The sequence below is a fragment of the Anopheles coluzzii genome, chromosome X (genome assembly GCF_943734685.1).
Source record: "Anopheles coluzzii chromosome X, AcolN3, whole genome shotgun sequence".
Lineage (NCBI taxonomy): Eukaryota > Metazoa > Arthropoda > Insecta > Diptera > Culicidae > Anopheles > Anopheles coluzzii.
The window spans coordinates 15,800,768-15,823,994 of record NC_064669.1 but is presented as its reverse complement, the minus strand read 5'-3'; the positions used below and the strand labels follow the sequence as shown (position 1 = coordinate 15,823,994).

At 45.2% G+C, this 23,227-nt stretch overlaps 4 protein-coding genes across 6 annotated transcripts; 3 read left to right on the top strand and 1 right to left on the bottom strand.

The window, feature by feature from the left end:
- Positions 1 to 410: 410 nt before the first annotated feature.
- LOC120953355 (glutathione hydrolase 1 proenzyme-like) lies at positions 411 to 6,401 on the top strand. 3 transcript variants are annotated; one of them, XM_040373225.2, is made up of 10 exons: positions 411 to 2,251; positions 3,294 to 3,551; positions 3,647 to 4,057; positions 4,129 to 4,329; positions 4,706 to 4,952; positions 5,034 to 5,178; positions 5,246 to 5,291; positions 5,358 to 5,598; positions 5,672 to 5,785; positions 5,861 to 6,401. In XM_040373225.2, the coding sequence occupies exons 1-10, from the start codon at positions 2,241 to 2,243 to the stop codon at positions 6,005 to 6,007; spliced, it is 1,821 nt and encodes a 606-aa protein (XP_040229159.1). In that variant the 5' UTR covers positions 411 to 2,240; the 3' UTR covers positions 6,008 to 6,401. The 3 variants fall into 3 exon arrangements, with proteins under 3 accessions (XP_040229159.1, XP_040229149.1, XP_040229166.1); XM_040373215.2 differs by lacking the exon at positions 411 to 2,251 and adding an exon at positions 2,940 to 3,201; XM_040373232.2 differs by lacking the exon at positions 411 to 2,251 and having other exon boundaries at positions 3,372 to 3,547.
- Positions 6,402 to 12,464: 6,063 nt separating this feature from the next.
- LOC120953426 (small ubiquitin-related modifier 2-like) lies at positions 12,465 to 15,139 on the top strand. Its single transcript, XM_040373335.2, has 3 exons — positions 12,465 to 12,645; positions 13,451 to 13,570; positions 14,210 to 15,139. The coding sequence occupies exons 1-3, from the start codon at positions 12,628 to 12,630 to the stop codon at positions 14,339 to 14,341; spliced, it is 270 nt and encodes an 89-aa protein (XP_040229269.1). The 5' UTR covers positions 12,465 to 12,627; the 3' UTR covers positions 14,342 to 15,139.
- Positions 15,140 to 16,897: 1,758 nt separating this feature from the next.
- On the top strand, positions 16,898 to 17,720 carry LOC120952723 (cytochrome c oxidase subunit 6A, mitochondrial). Its single transcript, XM_040372195.2, has 2 exons — positions 16,898 to 17,119; positions 17,360 to 17,720. The coding sequence occupies exons 1-2, from the start codon at positions 17,023 to 17,025 to the stop codon at positions 17,593 to 17,595; spliced, it is 333 nt and encodes a 110-aa protein (XP_040228129.1). The 5' UTR covers positions 16,898 to 17,022; the 3' UTR covers positions 17,596 to 17,720.
- Positions 17,721 to 19,729: 2,009 nt separating this feature from the next.
- LOC120952711 (syntaxin-16) lies at positions 19,730 to 21,859 on the bottom strand. The gene is made up of 4 exons (XM_040372185.2): positions 21,604 to 21,859; positions 21,428 to 21,525; positions 21,256 to 21,346; positions 19,730 to 21,191 (listed from the first exon to the last, which is right to left on the bottom strand). The coding sequence occupies exons 1-4, from the start codon at positions 21,682 to 21,684 to the stop codon at positions 20,442 to 20,444; spliced, it is 1,020 nt and encodes a 339-aa protein (XP_040228119.1). The 5' UTR covers positions 21,685 to 21,859; the 3' UTR covers positions 19,730 to 20,441.
- Between the last annotated feature and the right edge of the window lie 1,368 nt (positions 21,860 to 23,227).

Sequence of the window (23,227 nt, the reverse complement as noted above, 5' to 3'; positions counted from 1 at the left end):
GTCACCACGTCACCGTCGCCGCCGGAAGTGCACATCCATCAGGTCGTGCACCGAAAAGCGCAACTCGCATAGACACAGTGTGTGTATGTGTGCGGTCTGTAATCAACTTTCCGACCGCACGCTGTACTAAACACCAGTGGTAAGTGGTGAGTGTGTGTGTGTGTGTGTGTGTCCCGAAGCCTGCTAAATAATTTACCCCCCGCTCAATAGCATCCCATCTAGCTTTCGTATCGTTTTGCGTTTTTCATGTGCATGTGGTGGCGTTTGATGTCATCTTCCTTTCTCTACCGCCATTCTCCTCCATTTACGCCCTGTTTAAGGAAAGGTCCAGCAAGGAAGTGCAATAATGTGACAGAAACTCTCTCTCTCTCTCGCGCTGTTCATTTATAGCACGACCGAACCGAACGGAACGGATATGAAAATGTGTGCCTCCGTTCGACGGTGGCTGGCAATTATACACGCACCGGAAGCGTGCCGGTTGCAGCACGGCGTACGCTGCCTCCGTAGGTGGATACAAAAATAGGCTCCATTCCGCCCACTTCTTCCCAGCTGTCGGAGCAACCGAAGGTGACCAGTGCAAATAGACCAGCTTGTCACCTGTACGCTAATGCCCGCAAAGGCACACGCGTCCCCCCGGAAGCGGCCGAGCAGAAGATTGCTGCTAAGTGCGAAAGACAACACACCAGGGCAAGCGCGCTTCTCACCTTGAACTGGGGATGCGATCGAGCGTTACGCAATTGCGAAGCTCCGACCAGCCGACCGGGGGAACGACCACATGTGCACACTAGGCCAAGACATCTTCACGAAGTTGGTGACGTGCTGGGCGGCCTGTGCTTTTGCTCCCGGAACCGTCTAGATCGCCGTTATCTGCCGTCTAGCGGTCGCACTAAATTTTGATGTGTCCAAAACGCGACGCCAACCGCACAGAAGACAAGCGAGGTAGAGGGGAAGTAATATTACAACAACAACAACAACAAAACCCATCACACGCCTCAAGAACGCCTCAATGGACGGCTTCTTATCACGGCATGGAATTCATTCCATTTTGACTAATACCTTGAGCGCCCTCGACCCGCCGACGGTCAAAAGCTGCTGGGGTATCTTGCCGCCCTCGTTGCACCATCGGACGCGCCGCACAATGTCACGATCGTGGTCAGGTGGGGGGGGGGCACTGTGCCACTACCCGTTCCCTGTGCCAAGACATGGCACAGAAAACGCGCTTTACTAGAGCGAGGGAGATAAACTACACAAATCCACCACCGCCACCAGCCAACGAATTAGGTCATGAAAATGACGGAAAACACCATGTGAGGCGTGCGTTCTTGCGGATAGGAAGCAAGCGAACGCCCCCAAAAAAACACGGCACCCCCTAGAGCTGGACACGGCCGTTCGAAGGGGGTTTCGGTAGCGTTCGGTATGACGCGACACGGCAGCATTACACAAGACGCGACCGAAAATAAAACGACGCAACCAATAGCAACCGTTGGGCGCAGAGGAAACGCAGGACCAGTAGGTGCTCCCCACCCAAAAACGGGGCGAAAAGAACGGCCCAAAAAAAAAAGACAACAAGGGTGGTAAAAATATCGTATCCGCGCTCTATCGAAAAGAGGGTAGATGGGGAAGAGCAGAAGAATCCAACAGGCAGTGTCGACCGATAGAACGGACGCCATGACCGCACCACCGGGCAGTGCGCTGGGTGGAGGATGAGGCTGAGCCGAGCGATCACTGATTAGCGATCGGATCCGTCTGAGCAGGTCGTGGAGGAGATCTTTTTGCGGGGTTGTTTTCTTCTTCAAATTGTATTCTGTGCTACTGCTGTTGCTGTTTTTGGTGGTAATAGAGGCAGCCGGCCGCGGTATCATCGCAGTCAGACTTTCGGCCACTTCGGCAGCAACTCTGCGGCGGAGTACACTCGGCAGCGGCGTGCCCCGGAAGCAGCTTCGAAACCGCGCGCGCATATTGGCACTACACGTGCGCTAGAGTGATCGGTGTCCGGTGTTGGGATTCCCCCGTTCCCTCTGTAGGGATTTTCGTCAGTGATTGTTTTGGTGATTTTGAATTGCATCTTGGTGCGTGGATTGTTTTTTTTTTTTTTTGAGTTATTGTTGGATCGATCGTCACCTCAGCTGGAGCACAAACATCTTCGTAAAGGTTCCTGTGCGATGGTATTGTTGTGCTAGTGTGTCCAGCGTCCATTTCCAACCATCCTTTGGCCGAGCCATCGCACAAACGCACGCATCATGTTCAACTGGTAAAGTACCATCCAAACCAACATTGCCATCATCGAGCCTGTTCCAAGCCTGCACCGTTCAAACCTCAATCAAAACGGCACCGCACCTCGAGCAAGAGAGCGCGTCACGTGCCCAATCAATGCATGCCAACCAACCGCTCGACTCCAAAGTTTACCACATCCGGCGTGTGTGTGTGTGTGTGTGTGTGTGTGTGTGTGTGTGTGTGTGTGTGAGTATGAGAAACTGTCAATGCTTCACGCTGCAGGGCATCATCACACGCCACAGATCAATAAGCTTAAGGCACTTGGCTGTCTTTCCCGTGATGCCTGATTTTCCAGAACATCCGGTGACAAGGGAGTAGAAGAAATAAAAGAAGGTTACCATGTAGAATCCAGGCACGGAGCACTCTGCCAGTCCCTTATTCACTCCCAGTTACACCTCTCTCTCCCCTTCTCTCTTTGTCTCTCTCTCTCCTCAACCGGAACTTGGACCGGTGACATCTTCATGCGCTTCATGTTGGAGTCGATTTTTTGTTCCTCACACGTGTGCAGAGTAGGTTCTTCTGTTTACCAAGTCTCTCCGCATGTGTGCATGTGTTTGTGTACGTGCGTTAAGGGTTCGGCTGTCGGTTGCCTATAGCATCCGGGAAGAAAATCGACCGCCCGGTCGGGGTTGGAGTTGAAAAGGTATCAATTTCCCGCGAGGCATTTGCGAGGGGCATGCGCACGGCCGTGCAGGTGACTGCACGACGAAGTAGCACGATGCACGAAACCCGACCGTCCGGCTGCTGGTGCGGCAGTGTTATTGATGCCTGGCCAGTAGTGTCCCAGGACGGGGTCGTGCATCGTCACCGGTCGCTAGTCTTAGTGCCTTCCGTCGTGTTGTTTTTCTGTCCTCGGTTTGTTGTGATGCGCCGGTTCGCTAAACGGTAGCGCGCAACGATGCCGAATCCTGCCAGGGACAATCGATGGTGGGCACAGATGTTGGGAGTCGGCACGGTCCCTGTCACCTTCCCGCTAATCTGCTGTTCCACACACTCACACGCTCTGTTTCTTCACACAGCCGCACGCTGACGCTTTACTTCCACATACCGCTGGCTGCGGTGCTGCTCTACTGGTATCGGCCCTATCTGTTTGACCAGTTTACCGTCGGTACGACACAGGCACCACCGCCACCCCCACACCATGCCACATCAGACGCGCTGGTACCGCCCGATCCGGGCCACACCGATCTCTCGGTAAAGCTGTCCTACTCCACCCTGCACATGTACGAGACGGCGGCCATCTGCTCGGATTCGGACATTTGCAGCAACATCGGTCGGTAAGAGTGGGACCTCCGAAGCAGGCCCTTTTCCATTCCTGACGGACACTCTCTGAACGCAACTGCCGAGCGCTGACACACTCCCTCTCTTCTAGCGACCTGCTCAAGCGGAACGGCTCTGCAGTGGATGCCGCCATCGGGACCATGTTCTGTGCCGGGCTGACCAACCTCCAGTCGATGGGTTTGGGCGGCGGGTTCGTGATGAACGTCTACCGGCGGGCGGAGCGGCGGGCCTACACGCTGGACGCGCGCGAAATCGCCGCCGGCCAGGCGACGGAGGATATGCATCTGCACGATCCGAGCACGACGAACGAGGGCCCCCTGTCGGTGGCGGTACCGGGCGAGCTGAAGGGCTACTGGGAGGCGCACCGGCGCTTCGGCCAGCTGCCGTGGGCGGAGGTGGTCCGCCCGAGCCGGGAGCTGTGCCGCCGGGGCATACCGATCTCGAAGCACATGCAAGACTCACTGTCCTTTAACTCGAAAGCACTGCTAGACGAACGGATCAGGTAATGATGAGACGGTGTTAGTTTGTCCTGGAGCGTAAGGGATGATCTAATGTAAGCGATGAGTTGTTCAGGGATCTCTTCACAGATCCAGCCACCGGGCGGCGCAAAGTGCAGGGCGATCTGATACAACCGACGCAACTGTGCGATACGCTCGATCACATCGCAACCGAGGGTGGTGACACGCTTTACCAGGGTCCCCTGGCGGAAGAGTTTGCAGCAGATCTCAAGGACATGGGTAGCATCATAACGCTGGAAGACCTACGAAGCTATCGGTAAGAGATTTTCTTTTTCGTAGGGGGCAATTATTGCGGACACTATTTCAAGACAGATAGATGTAGAACCAATTGCCAACGAAATGCGGTTTTTGGATATTGTTTGGAATCTGTTGCGATTCTTCAGAACTGTTCTGGCATGCTACAGACTGTATTGCGTATATAAGATATTCATGTCGACAGCTGTCTAGAGAAGTGAATTTCATCTTCTTAAGTGGTAAACATCCGTCAGAGGTTTTGTGTGCATTTTGATAGGCTTAGAGCTCTCCTCCTGGCGAAATGCAGCCAATATTTTTCTTAAAGCTTCTCTCCAACACGACATCCAGGATAACTGACTAATGATTCATTTCCCAATGTCATGCATTCCTGTGTACAGTGTTCGCTGGAACGAATCTATACCGATCGAGCTGAACGGAGATACAATGTACGTGGCGCCTCCTCCGGCAAGCGGTGTCCTGCTGGCGTTTATCATGAACATCCTCAAGGGCTATCACTTCCAGCCAGACGATGTGCACAGCATCGAGGAAACAATCCTCACCGTGCACCGTATCGTGGAGGCGTTCAAGTTTGCGTACGGAAAGCGAACAGAAATCGGTGACCCATTGTTCGTGGATATTGCGGAGGTAGGTAACCGTGCATTACGGCAACAGTAAGTTATGTGACATGCATCTCAAATGTTCTAAATCCTTATATCTGTTACGTAGCTGACATCCAATCTCACCTCGATCGAGTACGCGGAAGCGATACGTGCTCGTATAGATGAGATGAAAACCGGAACCAAACCGGGCGACTATGACGGATATTTCTTTACGCCAAACAATGAAGGCACGGCACACATCTCCGTGCTAGGTAGGAGCTCATTCTATTGGAGCTAAATAACCAGAACTAATTACTCTCTGTACATCTGCTTCGACAGCACCATCCGGAGATGCAGTGTCGGTGACTAGCTCGGTCAACTTCTAGTAAGTCCTCAAAACAACAAGTCGGACAAAGATTTTCACTATCTTCTGTGTCCCTGTGTATTGCAGCTTTGGAGCGGGCCTGATGGGACCTCGTACCGGGATCATTGTGAACAGTGGGATGGATGACTTCTCTTCTCCAGGCCTGCGCAACTATTTTGGACTGCCCGGCTCGAAGGCTAACTTTATTCGGCCCCGAAAGCGAGCTCTATCCTCCATGTCACCCACGATCGTGACCGATCCAGACCATGAGGTCAAACTGGTCGTTGGAGCAGCTGGTGGAACGAAAATTACCACCGCCGTTGCATTGGTATGAATGAATACTTTATATACTAATATTTAGGAATCAATTAATCCTCTCTTTCCATCTCTCGTCTTGGTAGACCATAATGCGTGTCCTATGGTTTGGATATGATATAAAAGAAGCGATTGATGCGCCACGGTTTCACCATCAATTGATCCCGATGGCTGTACAGTACGAGTATGGTAATTTGGATGTAAGTAGGCTACTTAAAGCTTCTTTTTTTTGTTTTACAAGTGTAATTATTCACATTATAACTACCATTATGCAGCTGATCGTAAAGGGACTGAGAGCAAAAGGACATCACACGATGCGATATCGGGAACGTGGTTCCATCATATGTGCCATCGCCCAGAATGCATCCGGCATTTACGCGAATGCCGACTTTCGGAAGGGTGGCGATGTTGCCGGTTTTTGAAACATTATCCAAAAAGAATGTCATGGTCGCATTCAAGTGCAACTTAGCCTTAAAACTAATAAGATAGGTATGGTTAGGAGCAATCGTTATAAAATAATTACAGCATTTAAGCAACATCAATCTTAAACAAAAGCAAAGACGCGCGCCTGGCGTCTATCGCTGTCTTTAACTCTCTTTCTCTCGTGGTGCTAGCTAGATAGTGTACAGTTTTTGTAAAATGTTACTAGGTACAATTTATATTTATCAGTTAAGGTAAACGTGCCGTTTTTCCCTTTAATTCAAGGGTTAAATGGGTAAATATGGAAGAATTCTACTAGAATTTGAGGCCGCATAAGCAATCTAAATAAAACAAATCAAATTGTTTCCTCAAATAAATGTCTTTCTCATATCATCACTCGCAAATAAATCATATTCTCACAAGTAACTGATTTTACAAATGTCGTAAAACAGTCAGTAGACTCTAAACGGCTTAAGCAAAACAAATCTGAAAAAATATTCTTCTTAGTCCACAAATACACGAAACGCAGAAATGCTGAAGATTGGTATCTCTGCGCAATTGCGAGCGCTGAACTGTTTTAGGGCGGTGGCAACGCTCATCGGATGCGATTTTATCGGACGAGATTTATATGGGATTTGACAGATAACGTCGGACGTGCGATTTCGTCGTCCGACGTTATCTGTCAAATCCCATACAAAATTTGACAGGCCGTCCGATAAAATCGCATGCGAAAAAGCGTTGCCACCACCCTTACTATTATACACGGCCACAAGAAGCCTCACCCAAAGATTCCACGTTGCTTCGATCAAACATGTATACAGGATTTTCCAAGTCACTTTCAAATTTGTTCATCATTGTTCACCACGTCCAAGATGTTTTTCAACAGCGGTCAAATGGTGTATTTGCTTCACAATTAAATTTGAATTTTTAACATGATTTTCAACACATCACTGTCAAACTCAATCCAGATTGGGACGTGTTGAAAATCATACTGAAGAAATTTAAAATTATTGGTATGAAAATTAGATGCAACAGAATGAATGGTCAGATCGATCCCAAGCGCCACAGATCTGATGACTTATTGTAACTCATAATTATATTGCTGTCATTTTCTTGCAATGCGGTTCCACAAGCTTCATCTAATCATGGCATATACACCCTTCTAACTTTCCGAGCAAAAATCAATAAGAATGGTCGTGTGGTCAGATACGCAGGTATCAGCACCAAGTATTCAAATCTCAGTGCTGGTGGTATACATTGGAGTTTAGTATTTAACCAATCGTATCGTCGTTCTAGTTCTAGCGATGTAACTTTAATACGAAACCATGTAACAGTACAAAAGGAATGAGAAAGCTCTCAAAGCGAGGAAAGCTCCATATGCATTTAGAATGCATAGGTCTTTTACCATCTGCTAAACGAAGTATTTTTAGATACCTTTCAGGTTGAAAGCTTGAGCCGTTTAGAACCCGCTTAGTGGTCGTTTAATGGATTTGTGGCCCTTGTGATATGAAATAAAATTTGCACACGGTGAATAACAATGTTTACATTCGAAGCTGACTAGGAAAACCTTATTATCGCAGATAGTGTACGGACCCATCCGAGTTCGGGTGGACGATTTAATGTGGCAAGATAACATGTGAAAGTGAAAATAATAATGTCGCGCTACCGCGAACATCTCAGGCCGAAAATAAACGACGCGAGGTTTCCTCGCCCTCGACAACCTCGCATAACAGTAGAACCAAGGAATGTATAGGAACGAGGTCAAGTATTAGACAAAATTGGTTTGGCCATCTTGGATCCCTTGTGACAGCAGAAAGCCCTGGAAAACTCATCAAACCCTTAAACCATTATTATTAAAAACGTGTGTATTTTCGGTCCAACGGTAGAACAGTTCAGTTGGCATATCTGCCTCATCTGCAATCTCGTTCGCAATTCCGCAGAGATATCCACCACGAGCATTTATAAGATTCCTCGGTAGCAAGATCGAATGACGTTTCATTGCTATACTGGATTGACAACCGAGTTATACGAGTTTAATCGCGGTATCGAGGAAACCTTGCGTCGTGTATTTTCGGCCTCAGGATAATCGAACTGTTCTACAGTTATTATAAACAAGGTGCGAACCACGACGACAGCGGTTCGTGTATTTCCAACCTTCGTCTCGTCTCAAGCCAGACAGCACCTGCTGTCCGATTTCATACTCCAGGATATGCGACGTTAGTTTTTATGTTGTGAGAGATTAGGATAATCATGGATTGTATATCAATCAGAACAGTTTCTTGCTAATGCACTATTTTAGTTTATCGTACTCTCTTTTGGGCAAAACATGACCTAAACAAGCTTAGGAAAACAAGCGAAAATTTTGTTACTTGGGTATTAGATTTACGTTGCTGCCTTGTTCCGCCGTGGAACGGAATCCTTGTAGTGTTGTGCTTGATGAATCTTTCGTTAAGATTCATTCACATGCATCTTTAGGCCCGTGTCTGTGCTCCATCGCATGCGATTTTATCGCATGTGCTGTCAAACGCTTTTTCGTATAATATTGCGATTAAATGGATGATTCAAATAATATAACGATTATGAAAAGTTAAGTTGAGATTGTTCCTACAAAACACCACACATTTAGTTTGACAGATAAAATCGGATGCGGCGTCCGACGAAATCAAATTTTTTTGATTCCGTCTTATACGGACGTCACACGAGGCGTAAACTCAAAAAGTTTACGCTTGATTTGTATGGGAGAGCGTAAACTTCCTGTCAAAAGATTTCAGGGTAGTATGGCTGAAATTCAGTTTACGCCAAAGTTTACGCTTCGTGTGACGTCCGTATTACGACGAAATCGCACGTCCGACGTTATCTGTCAAATCCCATATAAAATTTTGACAGGCCTTCCGATAAAATCGCATTTGATGGAGCACAGACACGGGCCTTAGGTAGCGGTAAGGCAGCGGTAATCGCTCATGCGGGTGTGCGTGCGGGTTCTGAAAATGTATGGAATTTGACACCCGCAGCGGGTGACAGTTCCCAAATAGCCAGAATTGCTTAAGCAGCTCATTTTGGCACGCTAAAGATCGCTGCTCTAATTCGCCTTTTGCAGTAGATAAACAGCATCAAAGTTCTATGTGGGTCTTTCAAACAGCGCCTAAGCAGCTTCCTTATGCCACGATGCCAGGGATTATTTTTCTTTGTGTTTTATTTTCAAGCAAGCGTCATCGATGAAATAAACAACAAAATTTGTTTGGTTTAAACACATATGTATATTTTTAAATCTTTTGTATTGATGAATTACACAAATTTTTACACAATTTACTGATAATTCACAATCGCTTCACTCAATATTCATTCTTCAAGTAACGAATCTAACTTGTGCAGCAGCAATGAGATTATTGCCGGCGTCCGTCTTTGACACTTTGACAAGAGCCACCTTGAACCGATGTCATGCATTAAAAAGCTATAAAGTTCCACCAAGTTCAGTACCCTTTCTTAACAAGCCTTCAAGTTCCATCATGAACCCTACGCATAGTGCTAATCAGCCGCAAAGTTCCAAAGAGTACCATGTGCCTGTTAAAAAGCTCCATAGTTCCGCAAAGTACCGTCTATATCTTAATCAGCCACAAAGTACGACATCGGAACGATTTTTCGTTAAACAGCCCTAAATCAGCTATAAAGTACGAGCTGGCTATTTGGGTTTGCAACCGCATGCTTCAGAATCAAACAATTTTAATTTTTCCGCACGCACGTCCGCACGCTCGCAGTAGCGATTACCGCTACTTAATCGGTCCTGCGCCCGTGCGTACGGAAAAATCAAAATTGTGTAATCTCTCTTAATTTCGGAAGAATTAGCTGAAGGCTGAAGAATTGCGTGTTTTCAGTTTTAGCGCTCAATCAAGAATGACATCTCTATTTGACAGTATTGCCTGAGATATTTAAACCCAAAGTGGGTATAGGGACTAGGTGGGCTTATAGGTTTGGCGGGAAGGCCATATTGGACGAACGAATGACAGGAGGGGATTAGATTGTGATACGTAGTTTTTCACCCACACTACGACACATCATCCAAAATAGCCATTGGAATTCACACGCACACATCAACAAATGATCGAATCCCCTCCTGTCATTTCGTTTTCATTTTTCTACAGTACGGCTGTCAATTTGTTCGGGATAAGCCCACCTGTATAATAAACCCACTTTGCTTAAACCTATGTGTGATCGCACAAACAAGATGTACATAAAGAAAAGGTGTATGTGTGAGGATGTCAAGGTGTATGTGTGAGGTATAAACAAATTCGAATTTTTAATTTCTACAATTGGGGTCCTTTCCGTTAGAAGCTCGTAGGCTGAAATTTCAGCCTGTCAGCTGTTTGCATTGTATGGCAGTTTTCGAGCAGCTATCTAAGTGAGTATAATATACAGGTGGGCTTATCCCAAGGTGTATGAATTTAGAAGGCTGATTTTTATCGCTTCTGCTTCTGAATGAAGATTGTAAGAGTGTTTTGAGTATTCGTCAAGCCTACAGTAAGCTCGTTGGAGCAAAAATTTTCACCCATGCTGTCAAAAAGTGATATTCAAATTTGGTTATAAAAAATGCTATGAGACCACCTGGACTACATACACTTTGATTCCAGATTCGATCACCTGATTTCTTTAATGCACCTTGGGATAAATGTAAACAAACCCGTGTAGGTACTCGAATCTAATTCTAGCTTTTAGGCTAAAATTTTTTATTCTGACGCATGCGAGTGCAAACTACCCAAGCGCCACAGATTAAGCTTAAACGTCTGGAAAATTGAATATCCATAAAAAAAAAAAAACAAAAGCTCCATCGCTTCATTGGTTTGATCAATAGATGGCGTATTACAACTCATCATAATATTGCTATCCTTTTCTTGCAATGTGTTTCGACAAGTTTCATCTTATCATGACCTATACAGTCTTCTAACTTTCCGAGGAAAAATCTATATGAATGGTCGTGTGGTCAGATACGTGGGTATCAACACCAACGATCATTACTCAAATCTCACTTGCTTCAGTGCTGGTGGTTTACATTGGAGTTTAGTATTTAAACAATCGTATCGCCGTTCTAGTTCTAGCGATGCGAAACCATAAAACAGTATAGTATAGTATATAGTGTATCTCCAGGGATACATGAATCTTTAGAAATGTATGATTTTCAAAATATTGAATGGGTACGATCCCATCTGACAACATCTACACATAACTATAGAGAGTCATGAATCTTTGAGATTCATGAATCTTTCAGATTTATGATTGTTTGCGATTCATGAATCTATGCAACCGAGATTCAGATTCAATGAATCATTTCATTGAGCGTTCATGAATCTGAATAAGATTTACCCAACACTAGTGCAAACTGTAACACTATGCAAACCCGCAGCGGGTGTCAAATTCCATTCATTTTCAGAAACCGCACGCCAGCAGGAGCGATTATCGCTGCCTTATACGGACGTCACACGATGCGTAAACTTTGGCGTAAACTGGATTTCAGCCATACAACCATGAAATCTTTTGACAGAAAGTTTACGCTCTCCCATACAAATCAAGCGTAAACTTTTTGAGTTTACGCCTCGTTATAAGTCCCATTGTGATCCCATCGTGAAATACCAAATAATTTCCGTATTGATCGAATGTAAAATACCATTTCAAAATGTTCTGTTCAATTCAGTAGACACATATTAAATAATTAATTTGGTGGTTAAAACCTCCACCAACTTGCAAAATTCCATGAAAATTAGTGATATTTTGGCTGGAAATCACGAGATTCGACTTACGCAGAAATTCGAGATACGCGGTATTTTACGGCCGTTTTCGGTCCCCATTAACCGTGTATCTATGGGACCCCCTGTACAGTCTTTCCTTGAGTTATGCGAATTTTTAGTTTTGATATTTCGATTGTCAAATCAGTACAATTTTCTCCAACAATTGTCAAATGCAAAATAAATTAAAATATCGTTGACTGGTTGAAATCGCTAAAAAGACAGAAGTAATCTAAATTTTCATATGTGTTATATGACATATGTAGTTTAGTGCATAAAAGCATACAATTTAATTAAAAGTTACCATTTATTAACTTTTTTTTCTAAAACTCGTGATATTCGACTTGCGCGTAACGTAGTGAAGGGCAATGATAAGATAAAAAGTGGAATAATCTTGAGATAGAGATTCATGAATGTAAATAGATTCAAATCGTTTTAGATGAACGAATCGTTCGAAGTTCATGATTTTTTTAAAATTAATGATTTTAAATTGATGATTCTCTTTGATTAGTTTAAAGATTGATGAGTCTCGAAGAACGAGTATAGGAATTGGAGATTCAAGTTCAATGATTCACTTTGAAGATTCAGCCGACTCATGAATCTGCATCAATGCTGCCCATCTCTAATCTTTTCGGAACGGATCGCAACCGATCTGGCAGCGCCGAGCGGCTGTCAAACGTTGTTCCCTCTTCCACAAATTTATTCCAATCGTTGTAGCAAGCCGCACTGGACGCGCCTTTCTGCAGTGAACTTAAGCTTGCCCGTGTTCGTGTTTTTCTGTTGACAGTGAACTTCCTGTGCGCTTGTTTGAAGTGTGTCCCCCTATCCGTCCCGGTGCGTAAGTAAAAATGGCTGACGAAAAGAAGGTACGTTGCGAGGCTCACATTACCGAGCGCGAGGCTGTTGCCCACAATGACTAATCGAAATTGCGTCTTGCGATGCATATATATGTGTGTGGGTGCGTGTTTTTTTTTGTTCTCTTCCAATTCGTCCTGGTATATGGAACTTTCCCGGCACCTTCGCATCTCGCGCGACTTGTTCGATGGCGATCCACCGATGCTTGGACATACACACACACACACACGCACATACACCAACACCATCAACCTCCCCCTCAACAACCGACATCACGAAATGCCGGGCGTGGGACGCATGCATGGGTAAGTTTCCATTCGGTTAAACTAGTTTGTTGTCGTACTGTTTTTGTTGGTAATTTGTTTAGCATCTTCGATTAATTGCCAATTTGTCGATGCAGCCCGGATGCTAGGATACGGGAAATTTTCTTCTTTTTTCATCTCCCCTCGAGGACGCCATTATAATTCTTCCACAAGCGGTTCGCTCTCCCCCTCGCAATATGCTATCCCTGTCCCTTTCGCTCTTCTTAGGAGAAGCGTATTTAATGTTATTTTTTATATCCGTTTTAAAAGTGCAGTAATTTGTCTGGCGGCTAGCAAAAAAAAAAAAAAAACAAGAGAGCAGTTTCGTCATTACTCGACTTCGACTAATTTGCCTTGTTTTGTTTAGAAGCTTTGTAAATAGTTTTGTTTGCTCAATTAGCGACGAGAATTCACATTACTAATACCTCTTCTATCTGTTTCTCCCTCCTCTCTCTCTATTGCCTTTTTATCTTCCTCATAATCATCATTTTAGAAACGAATTGGCTGACCACAGGGATCCGAATCGGAGCATATCAACCTGAAAGTTCTGGGCCAAGACAATGCCGTCGTGCAGTTCAAGATCAAGCGGCACACACCGCTGCGTAAGCTGATGAACGCCTACTGCGACCGAGCGGTAAGTAATTATTGTTTTATCTGGATTACACAGCTGCTTTCAGGTGTGTGTTGTTTCGCTGTCCTTTTATTGTCAAATCAACACTCGATTATCACGATTTCGTATCTACGAAGCATTCTAAGCATGCTTTTCGTGTTATGAAAATGTAACAAAAAACATATTTCATAAAACAGTTCAATAAGCTTGACGAAGGATGTTAAACACCATACCAAATGTGAAGGCATTTGCCTTGATTACTCTCTTCACCGGTCTCGTAGTACAGTCGTCAACTCGTACGACTTTACAACATGCCCGTCGTGGGTTCAAGCCCCAAATCGACCGTGCCGCCATACGTAGGACTGACTATTCTGCTATGGGGGGAAATCAATTAGTCACTGAAAGCCAAACCCACAAGAGGTTACAGGCAGGCCTTTGACCGACAATGGTTGTTGAGCCAAAGAAGAAGAAGAAGAAGACTCTTCACCGGAACCGTAGTCCATTGTCCAGTGAAAAGTACCGAAAAGTTAAGCTCAATGACAAATTAATTCATGACTTGGACCCATTTTACCTTATGCTATTATTCCCTTTCTTTTATTCTGTGCGTATATCAGAAGAACATTTACTTACCGGCTGTTTTCATTGCCTTGCTCCCAACCACAGGGTCTGTCGATGCAGGTGGTCCGTTTCCGTTTCGATGGACAGCCGATCAACGAAAACGATACGCCGACGACGCTCGACATGGAGGAAGGTGACACGATTGAGGTGTACCAGCAGCAGACCGGAGGCTTCTAAACACATCCAACCCAAGCGGCACAACACACACACCCCCTCCCAGCCAGCCCGACGGAGGGTCATAGAGTACAGACGTAATTTTATGCTTTCGATCTGGCGCAACGACATTTATTCGTTCTAGAGCAGCCCAAGCCAGCCACCCATGAACCTAGACTATCTCTGACGCGTGTTGCGGGTGGACATAATTTTAAGTTATATTTTAGTTTACACGTACCCCGCCCCCCGGACCTTAGCAGCAGTGCTTATTCGGTATTGTTCATTTTCATTCCCGATGAAATCGGCCGCGGCAGTGCTTGATATGAAAATCCATAGCGCACCCTAGATGGAGCGGGGATGAATGGTGTTCTTTTTTATTTTTTTAACGAAGTGTGTTTGCACCAATTAGCGGCAAATAACAATGGTTCGTCTCATGTCAAGCGAATTGTGACTGCGCGCCAGGACTCATCAAGGGAGGTCTTTCCATGTATCAATTTATTAATTACGTGTATGTATGTGTGTGCGTGTACGGATAATCAAAGGTAGAAGCATTATTTATAACCGAAACAGCTCGATGGCTTTAATCGATGCTAAGGGATTATTCAGGTTTAATCAAGACAAAAACCATTTTTCAAAAAAAAAAGCTAGCAAACATGCATGCACACATTCACCCAGACATACGATTTATCCAAACGAGCAGAAACACATTTAGCTGACAGGAAAATCTGCGCATTTTATCCATCCCCCACAAAAATAAGAATCTGAATTGTACGATACATGTTATTTGATAAATAATAAAAACCAAACAACAAAACAAGGAAATGACGCGGGATTTACAGTCTGATTGCGCTTTCTGCCGGAGCAGAACTACTACCCCTTTCCATATGATTTGAACTAGAACTTCTTACCAGAAACTGAAATAAAAATAATTCATTTCGAAATTAAAAATAAACTAACATTGGCAAACATTTTCGGGACGGTCGAAACAAATTAGGAATGCTGTTTGAGTTCTTTACTAACGATAATGGGATGGCATTGTGATCAACCAGTACATGTGGTCCTTGTGAGTTTTATTATTTGGCTCGTTCATAGTCAATTTGCCTGGTGGAATAATAAAAACATATTAGTACTGATAATAGTTGAATATTATTTCTTATTTGGAAACAAACGGAACAAAAATAGCAAATTAATTATTTTCACTTTGTTCATACACGTTCACACTAGTGATGGGCAATATGGGCCTGCAGCCGGATTTGGTTTGATCCGAATCCAGCTGCTTTCGGATTCGATTCCGGATCAACTCAGGAGTAGGGAGGCGGGGGGGGGGAGAAGGTATGATTGGACTGGAATCATGTTTAGCCTATTTTACGTTCTCGGGTAATTTGAATCATCCTTAGTAAATTATTCATTACAATTAGCTGCTACATTATATGCAACTACCCAAATAACCAAATCGTCCTTAACCCACTGTAAAACCACTTCAAACCCACGTTGGTTTGTGGTGGTCGATGCAGTCGTTAACCCACCAAATTTTAGAACAATCGGAGCTGCCAGTTCCGATCCGATGTATTTATCTTGCCCACCCTTAACCCACCTTTTCCAAAAATGCTTTGAGGAAAAGTTTGGTCAAGGGTTGGCTAAGGTCAATATGCTGAACAGGATTTTAACTCTTCGATTGATTACATTCATTCACTTACATCACTGCCCTTAAACTTCCGCAATATTATTAGTCTATAAACTATGCACTGACCAGCGAAATGGAAGAGTTCGATCGCAAGTAAACAAACACACATATACACATATTACACATGAATGTTTTACAACAAACCAACTTAAACACACACGTTTAATTGCTTCCTTTGCACAATTAAATAACATTTTATTACAGGTGAAACATGTTGAGCAAATAAATTGCCCGTGCATAAAAAACTAACTTCAACAACATTGAAGTGGCTGCTTCTGTGGCCGTGTGGCTTAACCCACCAAACTGATAGTTTTTTAGCTTTGTTTAATGGAACTGGATTTTTAGTACAAGAAATTGGTGGCGTTTTCGGTATCTTGGTTATATGGGTTTGCTCTACGAATTAAGCACGGTAGCAAAATGGATTCAATAGGAGCCATTTAGATTCGATCGGAGTAATTCGGATTCAATCGGAACCGATTGGATCTGTATTCGTTTGGAGTAGCCGGATTCGAAGCCACACTTATTTTGGAGTTGGATCTGAATTAAGCATGTCGGAGTCGGAGTGGATCCACGCATCCAATCCGGAGCTCCCATCACTAGTTCACACATTCCGGTAGATAGCCGAGGCTACCGTACATGATAGCCAAAAACAAGTGAACAAAAAATGGAACGATAAATGCATCTTGTTTTGTAGTGAAAGTGCAGAACAAAAAGGAAAATTTTCAAAGCAAACACAAAGAACGGCAAAGCCCAAACTCAACCCAAAAAGAGGCCGCTAATCCCGCCGTCGTTCTACGACATCTGTGCACGCAAGCTACACCGTGCGCTGGTAGCGCCACCTGACGGCAAATTTGCGTTCGGCTGACGTTTGGTTGGAGAGGAAAGAAAGGAGGAAAAAAACACCATCTGTCAAATCGACTTCAGCCTTCCCGAAAGCAGCAAAAGGTTTTGGTGCGTACCGAGAAGGGTAAAATTGTGTGACTTCTTACGCCGTACGGAAGTAAACGAAAACGCTGCAATCATGTCGCTGGTCTCGCACATCCTGCGCCGTTCGATCTCGCAATCAATCGTCCGCAATGCCGAGGTCGGTGGACCGTCCGCTGTAGCTGGCCATGAAGGTAGGTTATCGGATCGATGTACGCCTGTGCATGTGTATGTGTTTTTCTTTTTTCCTGCACCAGCCCCTCTGGCTGGCTTACATAATATCAGCTGCGCAGCTAGCGGACAACACACCGTCGTCCTGCCGATGGTTCCAACTGCCCGAAACACTCATTCATTGTCTATTTTTTCGTTCCAATTTCTCCACCCCCCCCCCCCCCCCCCCATCCCCCAACACTGACTGACCCATCCCGCACCAGCCGGTGGCTACAAGGTGTGGAAGAAGCTGTCGTTCTTCGTCGCCGTGCCGGCGGTCGGACTGTGCATGCTGAACGCTTACCTGAAGCACCAGGAGGAGCACGGCCACCCGCGACCGGAGTTCGTCAAGTACGAGCACCTGCGCATCCGCAACAAGCGCTTCCCGTGGGGCGAGGGCAACAAGAGCCTGTTCCACAACCCGCACACCAACGCGCTGCCGGACGGCTACGAGCACTAAACGGGCTGGGGAAGTGTCCTGCCAATTGCTGTCGCTGCTGGTGCCGCGGACACGTGCTTTCTGTGCGCACCGGCGCGCATAGTGTTGTTTAAATAAAGTCTGTGAACGAACGTACGATTCAATAATCCTAGGAAAGGTGTCTGTTTTCTTGCTTCTTTTCGCTAGCGCCAAAGGGTGTGAAGGGAAAGGAGGGCGAGCAGGATGCAGGATCATCTGACGCGTGCAAGTGGTCCACCATCGCATTTGTTCGATTCGAAGGAGCAGCTAGGCAAAATGAAAAGAGAGACGCAACCCATACGGGAAGTTTACTAATGGTGTGCTTGCATAACATGCTTAGGCAAAGAGTTATGGACAGACCGTCCATTCGTGATACAATCCAGTTCCTTGAAAAAAACATACGGAATCCATGCAACGAGTCTGCGGTCATCTTTGGAGTGCTTTGCGAAGAGTAAAGAATTACAATTAATTACAAACAATTTACCAAAAAATATCTAATAAGAGAGAAAGGCAGCAAAGACACATATCTACAAAACATAATTTAGCAACACTAGTTAATTTGGCCAGATCACAGGGCTAAGAAATAAATTTCATAGATCCCCTTCACTGAAAAGAGTACGCCGAAAAACAGTGATCTCGAAACCCAATTAAAATGAGTTATTTATGACCATCCCTTCTGAGACCTAAATCGAACCCATACTGGTCCTGATACCAATACATAAACTTTTTTGGTTCAAGAACTGCATATGACCTAATGCCTTCAGAACCGGCGCTGAAACTATGCATACTGATCATATCGGTCCTAGAACCCATACCTGCTCTGGAACCAATCATTAAACCAATAACGATACTGGAACTGATAATGAACCCATACCGGCTCTAGAACCTATCATGAACCCATAACAGTCCTGGAACTTATCATGAACCCATACCGACCGTGGAATATATCATGAACCCATACCGATACTGGAACGGATACTGAACCCATACTGGTCCTGGAACTGTTACTGAACCCATACTGGTCTTGAAGTCTATCATAAACCCATACCGGTCCTGGAATCGATCATGAACCCGGTCTGGTCGTGGAATCTATCATGAACCCATACCGAAACTGGAACGGATACTACTGGTCCTGAAACTGTTACTGAACCCATACTGGTTCTGGAATCTATCATGAACCCATACTGGTCCTGGATCTTATCATGAACCTGTGCTGGTCCTGGATCCTACCATGAACTCATACCGGTTCTGGAACCTATCATAAACACTTACTGGTTCTGGAGCCTATTATGAACCCATGTTGGTCCTGGAACCTATCATGGACCCATACCGGTCCTGGAATCGATCATGAACCCGGTCTGGTCGTGGAACCTATCATGAACCCATTCCGGTACTGGAACGGATACTGAACCCATACTGGTCCTGGAACTGTTACTGAACCCATACTAGTCTTTGAATCTATCATGAACCCATACCGGTCCTGGAGCCTATTATGAACCCATACTGGTCGTGGAACCTATCATGAACCCATACCGGTACTGGAACGGATACTGAACCCATATCGATCCTGGATCATATTATGAACTCATACCGGTCCTGGAACCTACCATTGAACCCATACCGATCCTGGAACTAATCATGAACTCACACTGACCCATAAATAGCTCCCGATTCCATTTATTTTCAAGAACTGTAGCTGGAACTGTGCTGGATTCGGATTCGGAACGATAATTTGACCTGAATCGTGTATGTATTCGATAAAGTTCCAGTCCCAGTCGAGAAACCATACCCGGTAGTAAATGAGCAGTGTAAGAATTAGCATAGGAAAGAAAGTAGGAATTCAGCGTAGGAAATTTAGTAGAATTTGTATAGTGATTTGTATAATGATTTCTTTACATCGAATTGAACATCGCTCGTTAACAAGAAACTGGACACAAAATCAGGAACATTCACAATCCCTACCGTTGCATTCGCATGAAAATAATTCGCATGAAAAACATTCTGTTAGTAGAGATAGCCAACCGAATCCTCTCCATGACTCTGCTGTATGCCTGTTCAAGGTGTATTCCGGAACCTTATACCTTTTCTATTTCGGGAGGACAATAAGACATATCAGGGAGACTTTTCTGATTACATATACTTTTTAAACCATTTTTTATTATAAATTATTATAATTTTATATGGAAGCCAGGCTGTCTCTCCCTCAAATGTATCAAAACCTAGCGGTTTACGGAATCTTCATATGATAGACCGGCCTTTTTTGATGCTACTTTTATTTTACCCTTTAATTTAGCAAATTAATGTTGCCTATTCGTGTTAAAAGCGATAGGTTATTGTTGTATTAAACGATAGATAAAAGTTGAATTTGCTAAATATTTCTTGCCCCTCTCATCCGAGAGAACAGCAAAAGGGTTAGGGAAAATGGATGAAAAAACAGCATTACTTTGGTGTGGACCTAATTACTTCTTTTTCTCCCATATACAGGAATATAAATATTCCCCATTTTACAAAAAAAAAACTTGGATCCAGACCGGGACTTTCTCGACTAGATTCGAACTGCCGTTTGCGTTAAGTAGCTTTTAAACGGCTGCAACTCTCTTCGTATTGGGTGTGATCGCTGTGAATATTGTTTTAATCCCAACTTAAACCCTTCCATCGTAATGAAGCATGCTGTGCTTTCTACACGCACAGTAACAGAATGAATAAAAATCTGGCTAAAATAAAGCAGTCGAAAATAAACTAAAAACTCCCACAGGAAAAAAAAACCTTTAAAGCTCCCACCCCCCCTAACATAGACACAATAAATAACGTTCCAGCCCTGTCTCGGAATGCCCGCCTGTCCTGCCAGTCTACAGCTTGGTGAAGATGATCAGTATGATCATGAACATTATCGCGAACGCCAGCAGCATGATGCAGTGCATTTTGCGGTTCTTGCGCTGGTACGATTCGGACTTCTGCAGCTGGCGCAGCCCGTCGCTGACCCGCACCTGGGCCGACTCGATGTTGTAGTCGATCCGGTCCAGTATCGTGCCCTGCTCTTGGATCAGCTTCGAGATGTCCTTGAAGATGACGTTCAGGTCGGTGATCGAGTTGGTCATGCGCAGCACCTCGTCCTCCCGACTCTTCAGCAGCTTGGTGTTGTCCGCCTGGATCAGCATGATTTGCTTCTGGTTGATCGTGAGGCCGGTCGCGGGCAGCTGGAAGAAATCATCCAGCTGGTCCTCCTCGTAGTCGTAGCTGGAGCCGCCGGCTGCTACCGTCGGCCCTCCCGTCCGGCCTTCTGCGGCCGACTCCAGCTGCAGAAAGTTGTCGAACGTGTCGACCGGATTGAGGCTGGTGGTGTTGCTGGAGCGCAGTACGGTACCACCAGTGCCAGCGCTACCGCTCGGTCCCGCCTCGGCGCCTTTCAGCGCGCGGGACGTTTTGTGCGCCTGCAGCAGCCGGTACTGCTCCGTCAGGCCCTGCAGGATGATCAGACAGTGCTTCTGAACGTTTTTCAGCAGCATCTCCTCCAGCCCGTGGTCCTGCCGGCGCAGCGAGTTGATGTTGTCGTGGCAGCGGCAGATCAGCTGCTTGATCTCCATCATTAAGCTTTCGGTCTGCGGGCGGAAAACAGGGAACCGTTGGTAGCGAGCCGGATATGGGTGAGTTCACCTTGCTTACCGTGCTGCTGCTGGTGGATGTTTCGTCGCTCAGCACCGAACGCACCTCGGCAGTTTGCAGCCGTTTCACCTCATTGAGACGCTCCTGGATCCTGGACAAACAAGAAAACAAACAGATAACCGTCCACGATTCGCATGCTTCACACCTTGAGGAGTCGAGGCCAAACACTCACTTGAACAGCAGGTAGTTGGCTTCGTCGTACTTTCCGATCCAGCGCGGCTGCTCGCTCGACTTTCCCGCTGGTTCGAGCAGAGTCTCGTTGTCCGAATGCTGGTGCCGAAGGGAAAGGGAGAACAATGATGCTTAACCCATATGCAGCTTAATAACAGACGATCGCGCTCTACTCACGTTATCATAGCCAACGTTTCGACTGTGTACGGCATTGTTCCGCAGCATGTGAAACAGCTCGGTCAGGTTTCGGTGCGACATGCTGGAAAACACTTTATTTTCCCTCCTCGAGCGAGAGAGACTGTGTATGTGTGTGCCAGAGGGGGTTTTCTCTAAAACCAGCAGCTGGCAGCTCTTTCGGGCCAGCTACGTGTTTAGGGCTTTGTTTTGTTTTCGTTTGCCGATCGATATCACGCTTGACGTTTCGATGTGAACAGACGGCCCGTCGCGCATAATTGGATGCTCGCGTTGCGATGCTGTCGAGCCAAAACTTCCACCCGGATCGAATTATTACGGTGGATAGCAGCTCGATAATAATTCTCCAGCTTTCCTTGAAGAGCATTTTAGAACAACACCAACTGTTCTAAAACCGACTGTGCCCAATCGATATTTTTGAACTCGAAAATCAGGGTTTCGAGCTATTTCTCTTAAAATGCACCAGTTCAACACTGCTACTGGACGAAATGTGAGCTGTGATACGGACGTCACACGAGGCGTAAACTCAAAAGGTTTACGCTTAATTTGTATGGAAGAGCATAAACTTCCTGTCAAAAGATTAGAGGGTGGATGGCAAACCCAATTCATGCCAAAGTTTACTACTCGTGTGACGTCCGTATGAAAATTTCACAAACCCTTAACAATCACGGTTGCCCTTGATTTTGTTCTAAAACCGAGAAGTTTTATTAGCACAAATAGCCCGCGGAAAATTTGTCGCGATACAAAAGTTGGTCGTCTAGAAGCAATGCAAGGGACGTTTAGAAGAAGCCAGACTATGATGTGGCCTAAAATCGGCAATAATGGGGCTTTTTCGTTGCTTGCTTCTCTGTCTTTTAGGAAATAACGTTGCCAATCTAAGGATATAGTCATTTTATACCAAAAAACCACTGAAATTTCACAAAATAATTCCGCCCGAACACGGTTTATTACGCATAAATCCTCATAAAGCTCATGATAGTTACAATTTAGAACAAAGGTCAGTTGGTTAACCCACCAAATTTTAGAACAGTTGGTGCTATCGGTTCAAATCATATCCATTGAACTAGTCCATCTTTAACCCATATATGTTTATAAAGAACCCAAGCGCCACAGATTTATTAAAACAGTCACAGAAATAAAAATGACTGGAAAATCTAATACTTACTTACTTACTTATCCGGCGCTATAACCGCTTTGCGGTCTTGGCCTGCCTCAGGAGTGTCCGAAACCGCTCACGGTCTCGCGCCTTCGTCTTCCAGTCCGTTATCCCGGCCTTAATGGCGGACTCCTCCACACCATCTTGCCACCTCTATTTGGGCCTACCACGCATCCTTTGTCCTTGTGGACGGCCTAAAAAGACTTCTAAATCTAATATCCATAGAAAAAAACGAAGGCTACATAGCTTCATTGTTTTGCTGAATATATGCTATATATTTTTGTTCTTTTCTTGCAATGTGTTTTGCCTAGCTTCATCTAACCATGGCCTATATAGCCTTCAAATACTTCGAGCAAAAATCTTTATGAATGGTCGTGTGGTCAGATACGTGGGTATCAACACCAACGACCATTACTCAAATCTCACTTGGTTAAATGCTGGTGGCTTATATTA

Excerpts from the sequence above, each read along its gene's own strand:
- LOC120953355 (XM_040373215.2), top strand. The coding sequence starts at position 3,173 with ATGCCGAATCCTGCCAGGGACAATCGATG. Across the intron at positions 4,330-4,705 it reads GAAGACCTACGAAGCTATCG|TGTTCGCTGGAACGAATCTA; the intron begins GTAAGAGATTTT and ends TCCTGTGTACAG. Across the intron at positions 5,786-5,860 it reads ACGAGTATGGTAATTTGGAT|CTGATCGTAAAGGGACTGAG; the intron begins GTAAGTAGGCTA and ends ACCATTATGCAG.
- LOC120953426 (XM_040373335.2), top strand. Across the intron at positions 13,571-14,209 it reads ACGCCTACTGCGACCGAGCG|GGTCTGTCGATGCAGGTGGT; the intron begins GTAAGTAATTAT and ends TCCCAACCACAG.
- LOC120952723 (XM_040372195.2), top strand. The coding sequence starts at position 17,023 with ATGTCGCTGGTCTCGCACATCCTGCGCCGTTCGATCTCGCAATCAATC. Across the intron at positions 17,120-17,359 it reads CGCTGTAGCTGGCCATGAAG|CCGGTGGCTACAAGGTGTGG; the intron begins GTAGGTTATCGG and ends ATCCCGCACCAG.
- LOC120952711 (XM_040372185.2), bottom strand. The coding sequence starts at position 21,684 with ATGTCGCACCGAAACCTGACCGAGCTGTTTCACATGCTGCGGAACAAT. Across the intron at positions 21,347-21,427 it reads GCCAACTACCTGCTGTTCAA|GATCCAGGAGCGTCTCAATG; the intron begins GTGAGTGTTTGG and ends TTGTTTGTCCAG. Across the intron at positions 21,192-21,255 it reads CATCCACCAGCAGCAGCACG|ACCGAAAGCTTAATGATGGA; the intron begins GTAAGCAAGGTG and ends TTCCGCCCGCAG.